General features: G+C 44.8%; 1 protein-coding gene across 1 annotated transcript; it reads right to left on the reverse strand.

Moving 5' to 3' along the window:
• Positions 1–7: 7 nt before the first annotated feature.
• dtymk (deoxythymidylate kinase (thymidylate kinase)) lies at positions 8–8,513 on the reverse strand. Its single transcript, XM_021604832.2, has 5 exons — positions 8,257–8,513; positions 7,908–8,016; positions 3,032–3,122; positions 678–875; positions 8–271 (listed from the first exon to the last, which is right to left on the reverse strand). The coding sequence occupies exons 1-5, from the start codon at positions 8,384–8,386 to the stop codon at positions 116–118; spliced, it is 684 nt and encodes a 227-aa protein (XP_021460507.1). The 5' UTR covers positions 8,387–8,513; the 3' UTR covers positions 8–115.
• Positions 8,514–18,119: the final 9,606 nt, after the last annotated feature.

Genomic DNA, 18,119 nt, shown 5'->3' on the forward strand with positions numbered 1-18,119 from the left:
GAAATAATGATTTGAAAGAGTTGACTATACCCACTTAAATATCGTAACATACAGTTTGCAGTTTCATATTCAAGTCTTTTAGCCCCTCTGACGTCTCCTTGTGTACTAGGCACTGTTAGGAGGAATCTAACAGAGGATAAATTGGGTCTCCTCGTCCAGGCTCCTTCCACAGCTCCCCGATTGGCTCATTCTCTGCTGCCTTGATGGCATCAACACTTCGGTTCTTAATGTCAGCGTGCACATCTTCAATGTTCCTGGCTGCATCAATCACCTAGGAGATGACAACAATATCTTGGGTGAATTTCCCATTGGAAGACCACAATGTAACATCATGTTTGGACAAACCAATGGCCAAATCTCCACATTCTACCAGTGTGCACTTGCACACTCCCATTAATAGGGGCGGCAGGGTAGCCTAGTGGTTAGAGCGTTGGGACTAGTAACCGGAAGGTTGCAAGGTCAAACCCCTGAGCTGACAAAGTACAAATCTGTCGTTCTGCCGCTGAACAAGGCAGTTAACCCACTGTTCCCAGGCCGTCATTGAAAATAAGAATTTGTTCTTAACTGACTTGCCTAGTTAAATAAAGGTTAAAAAAGATAAACATTTTAAAAAATGATGGGGAGTGTGAAAGTGCAAACATAGGAAGTGTGGAGAATCAGGACACAGCTTCTTATACCTGCCACTTGACAGAGGGGTCCTTCATCAGAAGTTCAAACTTCTGCTGAACGGCCTTCTGGAAGACGGTGGTCTCATATCTCTCTGTCCCAAACTGACCCCGCTGGGCGGCCTCAGACGGGCTGAGCTGCAGGAACAACACAAGGTCTGGCTTGGGCAGCCCCATGTCAGGATTCATACACCAGTCCAGACTGAAACCCTGCTCGGCAGACAAACATGAACTTGCTCGTTATGGCATAGGAACTACTGGCCATTCAGAGTGAATGGATAGGTAGTTAGTGAAGGTATCCTGTTTTCCTATAGATTTTTCAGATTCAGACAAATGTTCTAAGTCCACAACAATGGTTAAACTGTCAGGAGACTATTTTTCAGGTCTGGGATAAATTTAAAAAATTATATATTTTTGGAGAGTGTAGTTGCCCTTTAATTCAATTGAGCAAAACAAAATGTCCTCCCCATTGACACAGCTCAGCATTAAATCGTTTTGTCAGGTAAGCTAACATTAAAGTCAACATTTAATTGTGAAAGTTTGTTTGTTAAAGCCTTTATTCATCCAAACAGTGAATGATGACCGGATTGAGCATCGCAAACTAACCACGACTAAGAAACAAACTTTTTCAATACCTGAACCAATAGGTTCACCATTGCAGGCCTAGGTCCAATAGGTTCACCACTGCAGGCCTAGGTCCAATAGGTTCACCACTGCAGGCCTAGGTCCAATAGGTTCACCACTGCAGGCCTAGGTCCAATAGGTTCTCCACTGAAGGCCTAGGTCCAATAGGTCCACCACTGAAGGCCTAGGTCCAATAGGTTCACCACTGCAGGCCTAGGTTCAATAGGTTCACCACTGCAGGCCTAGGTTCAATAGGTTCACCACTGCAGGCCTAGGTCCAATAGGTTCACCACTGCAGGCCTAGGTCCAATAGGTTCACCACTGCAGGCCTAGGTCCAATAGGTTCACCACTGCAGGCCTAGGTCCAATAGGTTCTCCACTGCAGGCCTAGGTCCAATAGGTTTTCCACTGCAGGCCTAGGTCCAATAGGTTCTCCACTGCAGGCCTAGGTCCAATAGGTTCACCACTGCAGGCCTAGGTCCAATAGGTTCACCACTGCAGGCCTAGGTCCACCACTGCAGGCCTAGGTCCAATAGGTTCACCACTGCACAAACAGGTCTATAATAGATATAACGACTGTTACAACCTCCCCCGTCTTCCCCAACAGCGAGTCAAGCAAATTCAGCCAAAGTGTGAGGCTATATTTCAATGAAAGTAAAAGAAAGTAGAAACCCCCAGGCGTCAATAGGCCATAAGATATATTTCAAGAAAGGAGAGCATATATTTGGCCTGGTGAAGCGCTTCTATGTGCCGACTGATTGGAAGCTGATTATGAGTTTGATTTACACCGCTGGTCTTGGGAAGAGAGTCCTCACGGTCCGAGACCAAGTCAAGACAGAGTACAAATGTATTCCAAACTGAGACAAGACCGACACACTCAATGTGTGGACTGGAGTACGACAACACTGCAAGAGGGGGTACTTCAGGCAGAGCAAAATGCGATTGGGGTAACCACAGACAGTACATACGGAACAGGTTTTGGCGCTGGTGAGAGGTGTGTGTAATGTTCTAATTAACTCACAGGCTTGGTGCTGGTGTGTGTAATGTCTTAATGAACTCACAGGCTTGGCTCTGGTGAGAGGTGTGTGTAATGTCTTAATGAACTCACAGGCTTGGTGCTGGTGTGTGTAATGTCTTAATGAACTCACAGGCTTGGCTCTGGTGAGAGGTGTGTGTAATGTCTTAATGAACTCACAGGCTTGGTGCTGGTGTGTGTAATGTCTTAATGAACTCACACAGGCTTGGCTCTGGTGAGAGGTGTGTGTAATGTCTTAATGAACTCACAGGCTTGGCTCTGGTGAGAGGTGTGTGTAATGTCTTAATGAACTCACAGGCTTGGCTCTGGTGAGAGGTGTGTGTAATGTCTTAATGAACTCACAGGCTTGGTGCTGGTGTGTGTAATGTCTTAATGAACTCACACAGGCTTGGCTCTGGTGAGAGGTGTGTGTAATGTCTTAATGAACTCACAGGCTTGGCTCTGGTGAGAGGTGTGTGTAATGTTTTAATGAACTCACAGGCTTGGCGCTGGTGAGAGGTGTGTGTAATGTTTTAATGAACTCACAGGCTTGGCGCTGGTGTGTGTAATGTTTTAATGAACTCACAGGCTTGGCGCTGGTGAGAGGTGTGTGTAATGTTTTAATGAACTCACAGGCTTGGCTCTGGTGAGAGGTGTGTGTAATGTTTTAATGAACTCACAGGCTTGGCGCTGGTGAGAGGTGTGTGTAATGTTTTAATGAACTCACAGGCTTGGCGCTGGTGAAGGCCACTCCAGAGAAGGCGTATCTATCCACCACCAGATTGATGCCCTGCTCCAACTTCTCCTTCATCAGAGGCCTGGAGGGAAAAGGACCCAGACATACAATCACAGCTAATAACACATCATTTCCTACTCCTTAAGACAGTATGGCAGCTCAACCACATCTAATAACACACCATCTAAATGTTTTTGCCATTTTAACCCTTGGACAGGCCACCTATGCATTTTTTTCCCCCAGTTCTCCTAAATCCAAATCCTAGATTTGGCCTTGTGTTTTCAGTTATTGTCTTGCTAAAAAGTGAATTAATCTCCCAGTGTCTAGTAGAAAGCAGATTGAAACAGTTTTTTTCTCTAGGGTTTTGCCTGTGTTTAGCTCCATTCCATTGATTTTTTTTTTATCCTGAAAAACTCCCCAGTCCTTAATGATTACAAGCACACTCATAACATGATGCAGCCACCACTATGCTTGAAAATATAGAGAGCGGTACTCAGTAATGTGATGTATTGGATTTGCCCCAAACATAACACTTTGTATTCAGGACTCACAGTCTTTGCAGTATTACTTGAGCGCCCTGTTGCAAACAGGATGCATGTTTTGGAATATTTTCATTCTGTACAGGCTTCCTTCTTTTAAATCTGTCAATTAGGTTTGTATTGTGGAGTAACTACAATGTTGAGCCATCTTCAGTTCTCCCATCACAGCCATTAAAACTCTGATTTCATGGTGAAATCCCTGAGCGGTAAACTGAGTTAGTCAGGACGCCTGTATCTTTGCACACAGAGTCCATGCAACAATTTTTACTCCTGAAATTATTTAGGCTTGCCATAAAAGGGATTAAATACATTTCATTTTTAATTAAAAAAATCATAAAAAGTGTTAATCCACTTTAAATTCAGGCTGTAACACAACATCACGTGGGAAAAAGCCAAGGGGTTTGAATCATTTCTGTAGGCACTGTATATATATATATATATATATATATATATATTTTTTTTTTAAATAATATAACCTCTTATAAACCAAAAATGACCAAGATAAAATACAAGTCAGTTTGGTGGAAACAACTGGTGGGAAAAGGTGCACATTTTCTTGATAAAGATTTTTTTATTTTGCATGAAAATGTGTCGCCAATTGTATACTAACCTAGCTACTCAGAAAGACTTGAACATTCCAAAAAACAATGAATTAAAGAGTACATTGTTAGTACATTAATAGTATTATGTTGACTGAAAAGAACACAGCATTAGCCATAGCAGAATGCAGGAAATTGGAATTAAAAATGGCAAAATGATTTCTTAGCTCAATGGCAGAATGCAGGAAATTGGAATTAAAATGGCAGAATGCAGGAAATTGGAATTAAAATGGCAGAATGCAGGAAATTGGAATTAAAATGGCAGAATGTACAGAGCCTTCGGAAAGTATTTAGACCTTTTGACATTTTCAACATTTTGTTACGTTACAGCCTTATTCTAAAAATGGATTTAAAAAAGAAATACATCTACACACAATACCCCCATGACAAAGCAAAAACAGGTTTAGAAAATTTAGCTAATTTACTAAGTAGTTAACCCACTGTTCCTAGGCCATCATTGAAAATAAGAATTTGTTCTTAACTGACTTGCCTGGTTAAATAAAGGTAAAATAAATTAGACATATTTTATATTAGTATTCAGACCCTTGAGGGACTTGAAATTGAACTCAGGTGCATCCTGTTTCCATCGATCATCCTTGAAATGTTCCTACAACTTGGAGTCTATCTGTGGTAAATTCAATTGATTGGACATGATTTAGAAAGACACACACCTGTCTATATAAGGTCCCACAGTTGACAGTGCATGTCAGAGCAAAAACCAAGCCATGGGGTCAAAGGAATTGTCCGTAGAGCTCCAAGACAGGATTGTGTCGAGGCACAGATCTGGGGAAGGGTAGCAAAAGGTGTCTGCAGCATTGAAGGTCCCCAAGAACTCAGCGGCCTCCATCATGCTTAGATGGAAGAAGTTTGGAACCACCAAGACTCTTCCTAGAGCTGGCTGCCCGGGCCAAATTGAACAATCGGGGGAGAAGGGCCTTGGTCAGGGAGGTGAGCAAGAAACAGATGGTCAGTCTGAAAGAGAACCTTACAGAAGGACAACCATCTCTGCAGCACTCCACCAATCAGGCCATTATGGTAGAGTGGCCAGACAGAAACCACTCCTCAGTAAAAGGCACGACAGCCCGCTTGGAGTTTGCCAAAAGGCACCTAAAAACAGAGCAAAGTACAGAGAGCTCCTTGATGAAAACCTGCCCCAGAGCGCTCAGGACCTCAGACTGGGGTGAAGGTTCACCTTCCAACAGGACAACAACCTGACAGAGCTTGAGGGGATCTGCAGAAAATAATGGGAGAAACTCCCCAAATACACATGTGCCAAGCTTGTAGGGCCCTACCCAAGAAGAATCAAGGTTGTAATCGCTGCCAAAGGTGCTTCAACAAAGTACTGAGTAAATACTTATGTAAATGTCATGCAGGTAGCCTAGTGGTTAGAGTGTTGGACTGGATCGAATCCCCGAGCAGATTATGTAAAAATCTGCCCCTGAACAAGGCAGTTAACCCACTGTTCCCCGGGCGCCGTAGATGCCGATTTAAGGCAGCCCCCTCCGCACCTCTCTGATTCAGAGGGGTTGGGTTAAATGAGGATTATTTTTTATTTAACTAGGCAAGTCAGTTAAGAACAAATTCTTATTTTCAATGACGGCCTATCAAAAGGCCTCCTGCGGGGACGGGGGCTGGGATTAAAAATAACAAATATATATAAATATAGGACCAAACACACATCACGACGAGACAACACAACACTACATAAAGAGAGACCTAAGACAACAACATAAGGCAGCTGCTACACATGACAACACAGCATGGTAGCAACACAGCATGGTAGCAACACAGCATGGTAGCAGCACAACATGGTAGCAGCACAACATGGTAGCAACACAACATGGTACAAACATTATTGGGCACAGACAACAGCACAAAGGGCAAGAAGGTAGAGACAACAATACATCACACAAAGCAGCCACAACTGTCAGTAAGAGTCCATGATTGAGGCTTTGAATGAAGAGATTGAGATAAAACTGTCCAGTTTGAGTGTTTGTTGCAGCTCGTTCCAGTCACTAGCTGCAGCGAACTGAAAAGACGAACGATCCCGGGATGTGTGCGCTTTGGGGACCTTTAACAGAATGTGACTGGCAGAATGGGTGTTGTATGTGGAGAATGAGGGCTGCAGTAGATATCTCAGATAGGGGGGAGAGAGTCCTAAGAGGGTTTTCTAAATAAGCATCAACCAGTGGGTCTTGTGACGGGTATACAGAGATGACCGTTTACAGAGGAGTATAGAGTGCAGTGATGTGTCCTATAAGGAGCGTTGGTGGCAAATCTAATGGCCGAATGGTAACAAACATCTAGCTGCTCGAGAGCACCCTTACCTGCCAATCTAGTAATGTCTCCGTAATCTAGCATGGGTAGGACGGTCATCTGAATCAGGGTTAGTTTGGCAGCTGGGGTGAAAGAAGAGTGATTACAATAGAGGAAACCAAGTCTAGATAGAGGACTCATCTCTGTAATTTAACATGGGTAGGATGGTCATCTGAATCAGGGTTAGTTTGGCAGCTGGGGTGAAAGAAGAGTGATTACAATAGAGGAAACCAAGTCTAGATTTAACTTTAGCCTGCAGCTTTGACGTGTGGAAGACCCATTTCAGTTGAAGGCATTCAGTTGAAGGCATTCAGTTGAAGGCATTCAGTTGAAGGCATTTCAGTTGAAGGCATTCAGTTGAAGGCATTCAGTTGAAGGCATTTCAGTTGAAGGCATTCAGTTGAAGGCATTTCAGTTGAAGGCATTCAGTTGAAGGCATTCAGTTGAAGGCATTCAGTTGAAGCCATTTCAGTTGAAGGCATTTCAGTTGAAGGCATTCAGTTGAATCCATTTCAGTTGAAGGCATTCAGTTGAAGCCATTTCAGTTGAAGCCATTTCAGTTGAAGGCATTCAGTTGTACAATTGGTATCCCCCCTCTTTCCTTATTTCCGTTTTTTAAATACAAATTCTAAAAAGCTGTTTTTGCTTTGTCATTATGGGGTATTGTGATGTCATTATGGGGTATTGTGATGTCATTATGGGGTATTGTGATGTCATTATGGGGTATTGTGTGTATATTGATGAGGAAAATTAACAATTTAATTAATTTTAGAATAAGGCTGTAACAAAATGTTGAAATAGTCAAGGGGTTTGAATACTTTCCAAATGCACTATATATACACACAGTACCAGTCAAAAGTTAGGACACGCCTACTCATTCATTTATTTTTCAACAGGACAATGACCCAACCCACCACCAGGTTGTGTAAGGGCTATTTGACCAAGAAGGAGAGTGATGGAGTGCTGCATCAGGTGATCTGGCCGCCACAATCACCCGACCTCAAACCAATTGAGATGGTTTGGGATGAGTTGGATCACACAGTGAAGGAAAAGCAGCCAACAAGTGCTCAGCATATGTGGGAACTACTTGAAGACTGTTGGAAAAGCATTCTAGGTGAAGCTGGTTGAGAGAATGCCAAGAGTGTGTAAAGCTGTCATCAAGGCAAAGGGTGGCTACTTTGACAAATCCAAAATATATTTGATTTGTTTAACATTCTTTTGGTTACTATATGATTCCATATGTGTTATTTCATAGTTTTGATGTCTTCACTATTATTCTACAATGTAGAAAATAGTAAAAAAAAATAAAGAAAAACCCTTGAATGAGTCAAGGTGTCCAAACTTTTGGCAGGCTCAAATATGCAAGCATGTATCTTATTTAATGATCAATGCCTCTGTATATTAGAGTATTACACGAGTTCCCATCGGTTGGCAGAGAACAGCAGGTGCACTGTATGGTCCTCCAGGTTGCTTTTGTTCTCCAGATAGGAGTTGATCAGCTGGCCGATCTTTGTAGTTCTTTCTGTACAAACAAGAGTAATACAGGAAGAGAAAGTAGTCAAAGACGAATTAATTTTGCACCGCCATGTGGACCAAACTCCACCCAGCCGGGGGAACCGGGCAAGGCAAAATTAGTTTGTATAATCCCATATATTTTGGTCTAGGTAAATTTGCAATCAAAGCGGATTGAAACAACACAATTATGAGAAAAATACATTTCATTTTGATGAATTAGCAGCCACGGATAATAAAGTTAATTTACCCGGAAATTTCATCATCTCAGTTTGCCGCCCGCTATCCTGCAGTGCTTGGACAAGCTTGTTACATTGTGTTGTTTTTCCTGCCTTGTCCACTCCTTCTAGCACAATGAGAGCCCCTCTTCTGCAAGTCATTATGAATAGCGATTATGAACAACGGAACTCACAAAAACTAAAATTACAGGCGCGTTGACCAGCAACAGGAATTGAGAAGCTCACCCGCGTAGACTATGGAACGCCGTTAGGGTCTTAAAGCACGTGGTCAAAACGCAAACTTTTTAATGCTACTCTGTAAAGTCAGTAAACTCAGAAAAACAGAAACGTATTTTTTTCAGGACCCTGTCTTTCAAATATAATTCGTAAAAATCCAAATAACTTCACAGATCTTGATTGTAAAGAGTTTAAACACTGTTTTCCATGCATGTTCAATGAACCATAAACAATTAATGAACAATCACCTGTGGAACGTCATTAAGACACTAACAGCTTACAGAAGGTAGTTAACTAAGGTCACAGTTATGAAAACCTAGGACACTAAAGAGGCCTTTCGACTGACTCTGAAAAACACCAAAAGAAAGATGCTCAGGGTCCCTGCTGATCTGCGTGAACGTGCCTTAGGCATGCTGCAAGGAGGCATGAGGACCGCAGATGTGGCCAGGGCAATAAACTGCAATGTCGGTACTGTGAGACGCCTCAGACAGGGCTACAGGGAGACAGGGTGGACAGCTGATCGTCCTCGCTGTGGCAGACCACGTGTAACAACACCTGCACAGGATTGGTACATCCAAACATCACACCTACGGGACAGGTACAGGATGGCAACAACAATTGCCCGAGTTACACCAGGAACACACAATCCCTCCATCAGTGCTCAGACTGTCCACAATAGGCTGAGAGAGGGTGAACTGAGGGCTTGTAGGCCTTTTGTAAGGCAGGTCCTCACCAGACATCACCGGCGACAACGTCGCCTATGGGCACAAACCCACCGTCGCTGGACCAGACAGGACTGGCAAAAAGTGCTCATCTCTGACGAGTCGCAGTTCTGTCTCACCAGGGGTGATGGTCAGATTCGCGTTTATCGTTGAAGGAATGAGCGTTACACCGAGGCCTGTACTCTGCAGCGGGATCGATTTGGAGGTGGAGGGTCCGTCATGGTCGGTGTGTCACAACATCATCGGACTGAGCTTGTTGTCATTGCAGGCAATCTGTTCGGGAACTTGCAAGTGCCTTGGTGGAAGAGTGGGGTAACATCTCACAGCAAGAACTGGCAAATCTGGTGCAGTCCATGAGGAGGAGATGCACTGCAGTACTTAATGCAGTTGTTGGCCACACCAGATACTGACTGTTACTTTTGATTTTGACCCCCCCCCCCCCCCCCCCTCTGTCAAGGGACACATTATTCAATTTCTGTTAGTCACATGTCTGTGGATCTTCTTCAATTTATGTCTCAGTTTTTGAATCTTGTTATGTTCATACAAATATTTACACATGTTAAGTTTGCTGAAAATAAACGCAGTTGACAGTGAGAGAACGTTTATTTTTTTGCTGAGTTTAGAATGTCTGTTCACCCCATTACCGTCCAGAAGGCTAGGCCAGTACAGGTGCATCAAAGCTGGGACCGAGAGAAAAACAGCTTCTATCTCAAGGCCATCTGGGATGTCCTGTGGGTAGTGGACTGTTAAACAGCCATCACTAACATGGAGAGGCTGCTGCCAACAAACAGACTCAAATCTCTGGCCACTAAATAAATCGACTTAATAAAGGTATCACTAGTCACTTTAAATAAAGCCATTTTATATAATGTTTACATACCCTACATTACTCATCTCATATGTATATACAGTGCCTTGCGAAAGTATTCGGCCCCCTTGAACTTTGTGACCTTTTGCCACATTTCAGGCTTCAAACATAAAGATATAAAACTGTATTTTTTTGTGAAGAATCAACAACAAGTAGGACACAATCATGAAGTGGAACGACATTTATTGGATATTTCAAACTTTTTTAACAAATCAAAAACTGAAAAATTGGGCGTGCAAAATTATTCAGCCCCTTTACTTTCAGTGCAGCAAACTCTCTCCAGAAGTTCAGTGAGGATCTCTGAATGATCCAATGTTGACCTAAATGACTAATGATGATAAAGACAATCCACCTGTATGTAATCAAGTCTCCGTATAAATGCACCTGCACTGTGATAGTCTCAGAGGTCCGTTAAAAGCGCAGAGAGCATCATGAAGAACAAGGAACACACCAGGCAGGTCCGAGATACTGTTGTGAAGAAGTTTAAAGCCGGATTTGGATACAAAAAGATTTCCCAAGCTTTAAACATCCCAAGGAGCACTGTGCAAGCGATAATATTGAAATGGAAGGAGTATCAGACCACTGCAAATCTACCAAGACCTGGCCGTCCCTCTAAACTTTCAGCTCATACAAGGTCAAGACTGATCAGAGATGCAGCCAAGAGGCCCATGATCACTCTGGATGAACTGCAGAGATCTACAGCTGAGGTGGGAGACTCTGTCCATAGGACAACAATCAGTCGTATATTGCACAAATCTGGCCTTTATGGAAGAGTGGCAAGAAGAAAGCCATTTCTTAAAGATATCCATAAAAAGTGTTGTTTAAAGTTTGCAACAAGCCACCTGGGAGACACACCAAACATGTGGAAGAAGGTGCTCTGGTCAGATGAAACCAAAATTGAACTTTTTGGCAACAATGCAAAACGTTATGTTTGGCGTAAAAGCAACACAGATCATCACCCTGAACACACCATCCCCACTGTCAAACATGGTGGTGGCAGCATCATGGTTTGGGCCTGCTTTTCTTCAGCAGGGACAGGGAAGATGGTTAAAATTGATGGGAAGATGGATGGAGCCAAATACAGGACCATTCTGGAAGAAAACCTGATGGAGTCTGCAAAAGACCTGAGACTGGGACGGAGATTTGTCTTCCAACAAGACAATGATCCAAAACATAAAGCAAAATTTACAATGGAATGGTTCAAAAATAAACATATCCAGGTGTTAGAACGGCCAAGTCAAAGTCCAGACCTGAATCCAATCGAGAATCTGTGGAAAGAACTGAAAACTGCTGTTCACAAATGCTCTCCATCCAACCTCACTGAGCTCGAGCTGTTTTGCAAGGAGGAATGGGAAAAAATTCAGTCTCTCGATGTGCAAAACTGATAGAGACATACCCCAAGCGACTTACAGCTGTAATCGCAGCAAAAGGTGGCGCTACAAAGTATTAACTTAAGGGGGCTGAATAATTTTGCACGCCCAATTTTTCAGTTTTTGATTTGTTAAAAAAGTTTGAAATATCCAATAAATGTCGTTCCACTTCATGATTGTGTCCCACTTGTTGTTGATTCTTCACAAATAAATACATATCTTTATGTTTGAAGCCTGAAATGTCGCAAAAGGTCGCAAAGTTCAAGGGGTCCGAATACTTTCGCAAGGCATTGTAGATATATTTTTTACACTCTTTTTTTCGCTAGGCCAATTGTGCGCCCCCAAATCGTATTTTTTTGCCGAGATGTTTGAGTAACGTTATTGTGTATTCTACGTCATGACGCAATTTTACGCGACGACGTCACAACGTAATCTTGCAAATTTATTCCACAAATCGACCTGCCTCTAGCAACTTCCCCTGAAAAGGAGTTGGCAACACTGCCTACATTACTCAAATGTATATACTGTCTTCTATACCATCTACTGCATCTTGCCTATGCCGCACGGCCATCGCTCATCCATATATTTACATGTACATATTCTTCACTTTACATTTGTGTGTATTAGGTAGTTGTTGTGAATATGTTAGATTACTTGTTAGATATTACTGCATGGTCGGAACTAGAACTAGAACTAGAAGCACACTTGCATTAACACCTGCTATACTTGCATTAACACCTGCTTACCATGTGTATGTGACCAATACAATTTGCTTTGAAACCTTCCCTGGTCGTGGTGGCTCTAATACCATTGTTTCTTCCCCGACACTCGTTCCTTCCAATTTTCTCACCGCCTCCAGATAGGAGACAAGCTGGACAGTCGTTACTCTTGCCACCTCATTCTCCTTCACCCTAACAGGAAACTCATTACCCTTGCCACCTCATTCTCCTTCACCCTAACAGGGCACTCATTACTCTTGCCACCTCATTCTCCTTCACCCTAACAGGAAACTCATTACCCTTGCCACCTCATTCTCCTTCACCCTAACAGGGCACTCATTACTCTTGCCACCACATTCTCCTTCACCCTAACAGGAAACTCATTACTCTTGCCACCTCATTCTCCTTCACCCTATCAGGGCACTCCTTACCCTTGCCACCTCATTCTCCTTCACCCTATCAGGGCACTCCAAGAATTCAGGTGCGTGTTCACCTCCACAGTTGCAGTATTTCCCTTCATCTGGAAAACGATATTCTTCCCTTCTGCACACTCTTGAAACGTAACCAAATACTTAACATTTATGACACTGAAGGGGATTGTGCACAAAAGCTCTTACAGGGTATCTCATGAATCCCCATATCCTAACCTATCCTCATATCCTTATATGAGAAGGGAGAGAGACTAAATCAAAGAACAGTAGCATGGATGAAGTGAATTAATTTTCTCCATCCACCACACAAGTCAGTGTGGACAACTTGAATGGACTTCGAGACAGCCATGTTATACCTTACTCTGATGACAGTACATGTTTTAGCCTGTCAGAGAAGGTTTACAATGTTGATACAGACTTTGGCCTTGCTCTTATGGCAGTGTTTTGAGAGCATCTGTCAATGCCTCCAGCACCATGTCAACACTGGCTTTGTTGCCGTGACAACCCATCAGTCCCAGTGAGCCAGTTGCACAAAGAAGGTATACTTGCCTATTGGTATCATTCCATCATCATTCCAGCCTGTACAGGTAACTGTCCTTAATGATACCAATAGGCCTGTACAGGTAACTGTCCTTAATGATACCAATAGGCCTGTAGGACTACCTGGCAGGAGCGGTAAAGATACTCTGAATGATCGGCTATGAAAAGCAAACTTCCTAGGTTTTCCTAGCCACCGTGCTTCTACACCTGCATTACTTGCTGTTTGGGGTTTTAGGCTGGGTTTCTGTACAGCACTTTGAAATGTTAAGGAGCTCTAATTTGTGTCATATGTCTCCACTACCATCTAGTGGACGAACTACTACAGTGGAGGATTCTCCGTGGGAAGAACAGCACAGGCTTGTGTTTGGCCAAGGGCCTGGGGAGAAACAGTGACACGACAGAACAGAAATACCAGTCTTGATGCACAGAAAGAAATTGGCCCTGGTCAGAGCTATTACTCTACATAGGGAACAGGGCCCTGGTCAGAACTATTACTCTACATAGGGAACAGGGCCCTGGTCAGAACTATTACTCTACATAGGGAACAGGGCCCTGGTCAGAACTATTACTCTACATAGGGAACAGGGCCCTGGTCAGAACTATTACTCTACATAGGGAACAGGGCTCTGGTCAGAACTATTACTCTACACTCTACATAGGGAACAGGGCCCTGGTCAGAACTATTACTCTACATAGGGAACAGGGCCCTGGTCAGAGCTATTACTCTACATAGGGAACAGAGCCTGGTCAGAACTATTACTCTACATAGGGAACAGGGCTCTGGTCAGAACTATTACTCTACATAGGGAACAGGGCCCTGGTCAGAGCTATTACTCTACATAGGGAACAGCGCCCTGGTCAGAACTATTACTCTACATAGGGAACAGGGCTCTGGTCAGAACTATTACTCTACATAGGGAACAGGGCCCTGGTCAGAACTATTACTCTACATAGGGAACAGGGCCCTGGTCAGAACTATTACTCTACATAGGGAACAGGGCCCTGGTCAGAACTATTACTCTACATAGGGAACAGGGCTCTGGTCAGAACTATTACTCTACATAGGGAACAGGGCCCTGGTCAGAACTATTACTCTACATAGGGAACAGGGCCCTGGTCAGAACTATTACTCTACATAGGGAACAGGGCTCTGGTCAGAACTATTACTCTACATAGGGAACAGGGCCCTGGTCAGAACTATTACTCTACATAGGGAACAGGGCTCTGGTCAGAACTATTACTCTACATAGGGAACAGGGCCCTGGTCAGAACTATTACTCTACATAGGGAACAGGGCCCTGGTCAGAGCTATTACTCTACATAGGGAACAGGGCCCTGGTCAGAACTATTACTCTACATAGGGAACAGGGCCCTGGTCAGAGCTATTACTCTACATAGGGAACAGGGCCCTGGTCAGAACTATTACTCTACATAGGGAACAGGGCTCTGGTCAGAACTATTACTCTACATAGGGAACAGGGCCCTGGTCAGAACTGTTACTCTACATAGGGAACAGGGCCCTGGTCAGAACTATTACTCTACATAGGGAACAGGGCCCTGGTCAGAACTATTACTCTACAAAGGGAACAGGGCCCTGGTCAGAACTATTACTCTACATAGGAAACAGGGCCCTGGTCAGAACTATTACTCTACATAGGGAACAGGGCCCTGGTCAGAACTATTACTCTACATAGGGAACAGGGCTCTGGTCAGAACTATTACTCTACATAGGGAACAGGGCCCTGGTCAGAACTATTACTCTACAAAGGGAACAGGGCCCTGGTCAGAACTATTACTCTACATAGGGAACAGGGCCCTGGTCAGAACTATTACTCTACATAGGGAACAGGGCCCTGGTCAGAGCTATTACTCTACATAGGGAACAGGGCCTGGTCAGAACTATTACTCTACATAGGGAACAGGGCTCTGGTCAGAACTATTACTCTACATAGGGAACAGGGCCCTGGTCAGAACTATTACTCTACATAGGGAACAGGGCCCTGGTCAGAACTATTACTCTACATAGGGAACAGGGCCCTGGTCAGAGCTATTACTCTACATAGGGAACAGGGCCCTGGTCAGAACTATTACTCTACAAAGGGAACAGGGCCCTGGTCAGAACTATTACTCTACATAGGGAACAGGGCCCTGGTCAGAACTATTACTCTACATAGGGAACAGGGCCCTGGTCAGAGCTATTACTCTACATAGGGAACAGGGCCTGGTCAGAACTATTACTCTACATAGGGAACAGGGCTCTGGTCAGAACTATTACTCTACATAGGGAACAGGGCCCTGGTCAGAACTATTACTCTACATAGGGAACAGGGCCCTGGTCAGAACTATTACTCTACATAGGGAACAGGGCCCTGGTCAGAGCTATTACTCTACATAGGGAACAGGGCCCTGGTCAGAACTATTACTCTACATAGGGAACAGGGCTCTGGTCAGAACTATTACTCTACATAGGGAACAGGGCCCTGGTCAGAACTGTTACTCTACATAGGGGACAGGGCCCTGGTCAGAACTATTACTCTACATAGGGAACAGGGCTCTGGTCAGAACTATTACTCTACATAGGGAACAGGGCCCTGGTCAGAACTGTTACTCTACATAGGGGACAGGGCCCTGGTCAGAACTATTACTATTAATCCCCCTCCCCACATGCTAATCAAGTGCCTATCCTCTATCCCGAGATCCCATTGACTGCAGTGAGAACCCCCTCCCCTGACTGTACTGCAGTGAGAACCCCCCCCTCCCCTGACTCGACTGCAGTGAAAACCCCCCTCCCCTCCCCTGACTCGACTGCAGTGAGAACCCCCCCCTCCCCTGACTCGACTGCAGTGAGAACCCCCTCCCCTGACTCGACTGCAGTGAGAACCCCCCCTCCCCTGACTCGACTGCAGTGAGAACCCCCTCCCCTCCCCTGACTCGACTGCAGTGAGAACCCCCCCCTCCCCTGACTCGACTGCAGTGAGAACCCCCTCCCCTCCCCTGACTCGACTGCAGTGAGAACCCCCTCCCCTCCCCTGACTCGACTGCAGTGAGAACCCCCTCCCCTGACTCGACTGCAGTGAGAACCCCCCCCCTCCCCTGACTCGACTGCAGTGAGAACCCCCCCCCCCCCTCCCCTGACTCGACTGCAGTGAGAACCCCCTCCCCTCCCCTGACTTGACTGCAGTGAGAACCCCCTCCCCTCCCCTGACTCGACTGCAGTGAGAACCCCCTCCCCTGACTCGACTGCAGTGAGAACCCCCCCCTCCCCTGACTCGACTGCAGTGAGAACCCCCTCCCCTCCCCTGACTCGACTGCAGTGAGAACCCCCTCCCCTGACTCGACTGCAGTGAGAACCCCCCCCTCCCCTGACTCGACTGCAGTGAGAACCCCCCCCCTCCCCTGACTCGACTGCAGTGAGAACCCCCTCCCCTCCCCTGACTTGACTGCAGTGAGAACCCCCTCCCCTCCCCTGACTCGACTGCAGTGAGAACCCCCTCCCCTGACTCGACTGCAGTGAGAACCCCCCCCTCCCCTGACTCGACTGCAGTGAGAACCCCCTCCCCTCCCCTGACTCGACTGCAGTGAGAACCCCCCCCTCCCCTGACTCGACTGCAGTGAGAACCCCCTCCCCTCCCCTGACTCGACTGCAGTGAGAACCCCCTCCCCTCCCCTGACTTGACTGCAGTGAGAACCCCCTCCCCTCCCCTGACTCGACTGCAGCGAGAACCCCCTCCCCTCCCCTGACTCGACTGCAGTGAGAACCCCCTCCCCTGACTTGACTGCAGTGAGAACCCCCCCCCCCCCCCCCTCCCCTGACTCGACTGCAGTGAGAACCCCCTCCCCTGACTCTACTGCAGTGACCTATACTGTAGGTCATATCTTATACTGTAGGTCATATCTAATACTGTAGGCCATATCTTATACTGTAGGTCATATCTTATACTGTAGGTCATATCTTATACTGTAGGTCATATCTTATACTGTAGGCCATATCTAATACTGTAGGCCATATCTTATACTGTAGGTCATATCTTATACTGTAGGTCATATCTTATACTGTAGGTCATATCTTATACTGTAGGCCATATCTTACACTGTAGGCCATATCTTATACTGTAGGTCATATCTTATACTGTAGGTCATATCTTATACTGTAGGTCATATCTTATACTGTAGGCCATATCTTATACTGTAGGCCATATCTAATACTGTAGGCCATATCTTATACTGTAGGTCATATCTTATACTGTAGGTCATATCTTATACTGTAGGTCATATCTTATACTGTAGGTCATATCTTATACTGTAGGCCATATCTTACACTGTAGGCCATATCTTATACTGTAGGTCATATCTTATACTGTAGGTCATATCTTATACTGTAGGTCATATCTTATACTGTAGGCCATATCTTATACTGTAGGCCATATCTTATACTGTAGGTCATATCTTATACTGTAGGCCATATCTAATACTGTAGGCCATATCTAATACTGTAGGCCATATCTTATACTGTAGGCCATATCTTATACTGTAGGCCATATCTTATACTGTAGGTCATATCTTATACTGTAGGCCATATCTTATACTGTAGGTCATATCTTATACTGTAGGCCATATCTTATACTGTAGGCCATATCTTATACTGTAGGCCATATCTTATACTGTAGGCCATATTCAGCAGACACTGACTTTTCCATTCAGTCCTAAAACCTAATGGTAAAAATGATGATCTTGATATCCTAGTAAAACATGTGTTTGTGTGATCATGGGATTCTGTCCTGTCGTCTTTGATTCAGGGTGTTTATGAGCTGATATGCTTCCTAGATTTCAGTTTGGTCAGAGATTACTCAGTGACACGGAGAGGCAGGGGGCAGGCACAGGAGATTAACCCCCCCCCCACCCCCCACCCTCCACCCTCCACCACTCTCCTCTAGTTCCTTAACTGTTGTACTATGGAATTGACTCGATTTAGGTGGAGGGAGTAATGGAATATAGACACAAATCTCGT

Source organism: Oncorhynchus mykiss, chromosome 5 (genome assembly GCF_013265735.2).
Source record: "Oncorhynchus mykiss isolate Arlee chromosome 5, USDA_OmykA_1.1, whole genome shotgun sequence".
NCBI lineage: Eukaryota > Metazoa > Chordata > Actinopteri > Salmoniformes > Salmonidae > Oncorhynchus > Oncorhynchus mykiss.